The 6,000-nt window shown below is 31.9% G+C and overlaps 1 protein-coding gene across 50 annotated transcripts in view; it reads left to right on the forward strand.

Moving 5' to 3' along the window:
* Positions 1–6,000, forward strand: part of LOC118763360 — a 95,653-nt gene that overhangs the window by 48,770 nt on the left and 40,883 nt on the right. For all 50 annotated transcript variants that reach the window (XM_036502791.1, XM_036502794.1, XM_036502795.1 and 47 more), the window contains 2 exons: positions 4,359–4,541; positions 5,627–5,740. In XM_036502791.1, the coding sequence (XP_036358684.1) occupies positions 4,359–4,541; positions 5,627–5,740 (297 nt within the window). The remainder of the gene's footprint in view (positions 1–4,358; positions 4,542–5,626; positions 5,741–6,000) is intronic.

Genomic DNA, 6,000 nt, shown 5'->3' on the forward strand with positions numbered 1-6,000 from the left:
ATATATACACAGTTATACATTCTTTCACTTTCATATGTCTGCAATCGTAGATGCACATATATTAATAAACATTTTAGGGTTCTTCGGAAAGAAAGAAGATAAGAGCGGCTCTTATCACCACTTCCTGATCAAGTTGTTGATTGGTAACACATTTGCTTTTCATGAACATTTAACAGCTTCTTCAGTTGGTTCTTCATTTGGTTCTACTGAAAGACCACACAGGCACAAACGCATACACCCACACGTACAAGTACGACCAAAGACAGACTATCCCATCGACACAAACACGTTTATTCACACATACATGTATATATACATATACATATACACACATATATGTATACATACATACATTTGTGTATATATATATGTATTATGTATGATATATGTATGTATATATATGTGTATATATATACACACCCATCTACACATATATATGTATATACACACATATGTATATATATATGAGGTACCAGTTCATTTATAAATATTTGTACACACACACATATATATATATATATATATATATATATATATTATATATATATATATATACATATGTATATGTATATATGTGTGTGTGTATGTATATGTATATCTATTTTTCGATCTGTCTATCTATCTGTCTACGTACGTATATATATATATATATATATATATATTATATATATATATATATATATGTGTATGTGTGTGTGTGTGCGTGTGTGTGTGTTTGTATAGATGCACTGGTACGTTTTGTACAAATGCCTGTTGTGTAGCTAAACAAGAACGTCTTGGTAAGAAAGTAAAAACCTGAACAAATAATTAGAGAACTTGAAAATTTTTAAAATTTAATTCTATTTCACATTTGGCGAACAATAGAGTCGTTGGTTACAGGTCTGCAAAGAGTTGCTCCATGGTTCGTTGCACAGCTAACGGCGTGGAGGACAAAGATGTTGATTGTGCAACTCGGTACAGAACAAAGAGGACATGGTATATATTTTCAAAAGCAACGGGTTTTCAGTTATCGCAATGATATTTACATATTCTGCTGATATAGATTAGAGAAACACCCACAAACAAATACACACGCACAAATATGTAAGCATTAGAATATGCATAACCGTCACTCACAAAGGATTATAATATGGTACAGTATACTATGTGTATACCAATTATTTAAATGCTTGTATAATTGACTGTAGCCATAAATACACTTTCGGGTTTCCCAATTTTGGCTCAGTACGGGGTCGGTACTCATTTTCAACTGAGTAGGCTGGACCAACATGAAATGCAGTACCTTGCTCAAAAAGCCAACATCCTGCCTGGTTCAGAAAGTGCACCATCTTATCATCGCAATTCCAACAAACTCTAACCATGAAATAATATGCACCTATATAAAATTTACGTAAAATTATATATATATATATATATAATATATATATATATATATATATATATATATATGTGTGTGTGTGTGTGGTGTGTGGTGTGTGTGTGTGTGTGCGTGGTGTGTGTGTGTGTGTGTGTAAGTATATATGTATTATGTATGCATGTAAACATATGTATATGTATGTATGTATATATATATAATATATATATATATACATATATAAAACTATTTACTGTGACAATTGGCTTCGCAACCACAGGGTGCTTAGCCGTATAGAACACACTTCAGACTCAAATGACCTCTCTCTGACAAATTGCCTATACAGCTAAGTGCTTTCTTGTTGCGGAACCAATGGTTACTCTGTGGCCGGCCATAACAAACAACCTTCTAAATATACTACTGCATAAATTAATGTTTTAGTTTTCCCATTTTTCGGATATATGAGCTGCTGACTGATATATATATATATATATATATATATATATATATATATATATATATATATATATATATATATATATATATATTATATATACATACATATGAGAGAGATGACCACTTTGTGGACAACCGTTATTCTAGAAGTAGATCCGCTATGGTCTTACCGCTAAGAAATGTTCTCAAGAAAATTTTCTTGAGAACATTTCTTAGTGGTAAAACCATAGCGGATCTACTTCTAATATAAGGATTATCCACATAGAGGTCATCCCTCTCATATGTATGTAATACAATTTTTTCTGAACCTTCAGATTTTAATATGCTAGACCACTGGTTATAAATTGATGTTAAGCAAATTAATATCCAATTTTTCACCCTCATTTTGAATTTATATATATATATATATATATATATAAAATGAAATAAAACATATGCATATATATAAACATATATGTACGTACCTACCTCTACATGTACATATACACGCATATATGAGTACAGGACACCAAAGGGACGTCGAACACAATGAGAAACGAAAACATAGACACAAACCAAAGGAACTCAAGATAGAGTACAGGACAATTAACACAAAGAAAAAAACCCTTCTTCAGTCGCTATGGTTTCATCTAATCTACGTTTCGAAGGATAAAAGCGAGACGTATCTTCGACAAGAAACTTTCCTTCCTGCGAAAAGCAAATCAATTAAAATTCTGAGATCTTTTCGCAGAGGGATAAAAAATGGTAAAAAAAATGGTAAAACAACAGGACAGTAACGACAGTACAAAATATAAACAGTAAAAGACAGGACAAGGAAAAACAAGATAAGAAGGGCTGTTGACGCCGAACGAAAACAAGTATTGCGAACGCAGAATATATATATATATATATATATATGATTATATATATACATGTATGTATGTATGTATGTATGTATATATGTACGTATCTATGTATATGTGTATATGTATGTGTGTGTGTGTGTTGTACAACCCAATAAAATAAGCATTTCAAATGTTCAGTTGTTTGTTGTGTATATAAGTATGTGAATACGTTAACACATTCTTGGACGATTTGTCGTTAAATAGATATGTATTTAATGCACAGCGCATCAGAATTGATAACGATATAAACATTACAGCATTATTTTTGAAATACATAATTACTCTTATATCTATCTATCTATCTGTCTCTCTGTCTATCTATCTATCTATCTATCTATCTATCTATCTATCTATCTATCTATCTATCTATCTATCTATCTATCTATCTATCTATCTATCTATCTATCTATCTATCTATCCATTTCTCTCTCTCTCTCTATCTATCTATCTTCTGTTTCGCTCTCTCTCTCTTTCTCTCCTTGTTTCTGTGTGTGTATGTGTTTATGTGTATTTCAACGTGTACGTATATATATATACACGCATGCATATATGAGCATATATTTATGTATTTAAATGTATACATATAAATGCGTATGTATATATATATATATATATATATATATATATATATATATATATATATATATATAAGTACATATATGTATATATAAATGCATATATATAAATGCATATATATATATATATATATATATTATATATATATATACATACATATATGTTATTTGTACTATTATTTGTTTGAACTCCACGCATCCCTCTCCCAGTAAGTTTATCATAATATATTTTTGACTCTTTACTGTTCTCTCTTCCCCTTTTCGTTTTCTTATCCTATCTCTAATTTTTCTCCCCTTCACTGTTTTCTATCTGTCTGTCTCTCTCCTTTACTCTCTCTGGTTGCTTGCATGTGATCATCGTCCATCTTTCTTTTCGTCATATAATCATCTTTCTTTTCCTTCAGTGGTTTCGTGCAGACTGCACGCATTCTTATCTGTCTCCTCTTCTATCTTTTCTCTTGTCAAAGACAATATTCCTCCAGCGTCCGCTGCTTTACGTCATCTGGTCTAACAACCCTGCATGTTTGTTTACGTTCGGTTTTCTTGTATGTCTCCACTGTCCTGTTTTTGTTACCAAATTTGACCCCACCCCGCAAAATCCCAAATTGTATTTTGGCTTTTGTGGGTGATCTCATATTGTCATTCAATGCTCGGAAGGAGGAGTAGATGAAGAACCGGCAACTGATGAAGGGTCGTTCTTTATGTTACCTGTCTTGTTTCTCTCGTTGTTTGCGTACCTAAGTTTGTTTCCGTATTTCATGTTGTTTACGTTTTGTGACGTCATGTACCCATATATGCATATATATATACAAGTATATGTATGTATGTACATATATGTACGTATATGCAAATATATATATTATTTATATATATATATATATATATATATACATGTGCTTATATATATATACATACACCCCCCCACACACATATATATATATGTATGCATTTGTATTTATATTTATAAACGTATGTATTTATTTATTTCCCAGCATGGACGCAGTCTAATGACTGAAAGAAGTAAAACAATAGTAAAATATACACATGAATATAATCCAACTTATTGTACTTTCACTTTCGTTTTGCCAGAAACCACTCTATGCATCAGCGAGATAGACAACCCACAATGTACTCCCTGTATAAAAGACTATTTCTACCCGAAGTTAAACTCCCTTATACAGTTCTATCAATGCAGGATCGGTTTACTTGTGCTCCTTCAGTGTCCAGTAAACACAATATGGGACGGTAGATCTATCAGGTGCCTTTATGACAGTAAGTATAATTTACAGTGATATATATATAGGTGTATAAAGGTTGAATGTGGATTCGTTCTTTAATTGTAGGTTTCCAAAAAATATTTCTAATGTTGATTCTTCATACTTTGCTGGGAACTTACAGACGTAAATTTGGGAAGATATGAAAGTAGTACTTGTATATAATGTATGATGAATTTATAGAATGAAGTTCCATAAATACCATCGATTTTGTTAAAAATGGAGGAGATGTTAAAATTTGTAAGAAGTTTAATTCTAACAGAGGATCGTTTCGTACAAAGATATAATAATAATAATAGAAATTCAATATTGAATTAAATTAATTAAATATCAACGTACTCCTCAGCACAGGAAGGAAAGAGACCATAATACAAAGGGAAAAATTGAATCTAGGATCCAATGAGAAAGAGATGAGAGTCATGTCGGATATTTAACCATAACTCTCCTAGATCCAATTTTTCTGGTATATTCCCTTTTAAGTTCCTTGTATTATGGTTTCTTTCCTTCCTGCCCTGAAGAGTACGTTGATATTTAATTAATTTGATATTAAAATCCATAATTGTGATTTGTATTAATATTAATGATGTCATGTAACATAATCACAGTGATACTGTCAGCATTCGTGTGGCGTTCGCGTCGCTTTGTACGACAGCAATATGCAATGATACTTCTATATTTAGAGCTGGTATACAGTGTAATGATTGTGGTGGTGATGGCGGTGATGATAGCCATGGTGGTGATGGTGATTCCGCCGTCGATGTTGTGGCGTCTGTGAAGAAAGTATTACATATAATATTTCCGTGTCTCCCTCTTCTCTCTCTGTTTTTCGAAAACTATTCACCTTTCCACCAACTCTTTTATATTTCCTTTTTACTTCTTATCACTCTACAAACTTCACTCAAATATTCCTTTCTCTATCTTACTCACATACATCATTGCTCTTAGATTACAATTGTGTAAGTATAATATAACACCCATCGGGCATTCTCTCACTTAATTAACTCCTGCTGTTAACATGTCAAATAGCCACATTTTGCATGGCATTGAAACATTCGTGCTTTTTCTCTTTCTTTTATTTTTTAGTGATGCGGATCACCTTTGACCCTGTGCTTAATATCTTTCCCGAGGATTTTGGAAGCACCGACACAAATAAACCAATCAGATGGCGAACCGATTTAAGTATCGAATCTAGAACAGGTATGACCTTCAATAGAAGTACTGTTGTAGCTGACCATCTTTATGTTTAGCTCTCAGTGTTCCTAGCCTGAGACGAGGCCTCGGTTCTCACGTAAAACGTTTTCCTTTCTCTCGCAGAACATACTGAATATTAAACAATTATTTACCCCTCGTTTGAAAATGTATAAGTTTCTCTTAATTAAGAAATTAATTTACGTAGCATTGTGCGTATCTTTAATTACATAAGATAATTAAATTAAACCAGGGGTTAAATTAAACCT

This window comes from Octopus sinensis, linkage group LG5 (genome assembly GCF_006345805.1).
Source record: "Octopus sinensis linkage group LG5, ASM634580v1, whole genome shotgun sequence".
Classification (NCBI taxonomy): domain Eukaryota; kingdom Metazoa; phylum Mollusca; class Cephalopoda; order Octopoda; family Octopodidae; genus Octopus; species Octopus sinensis.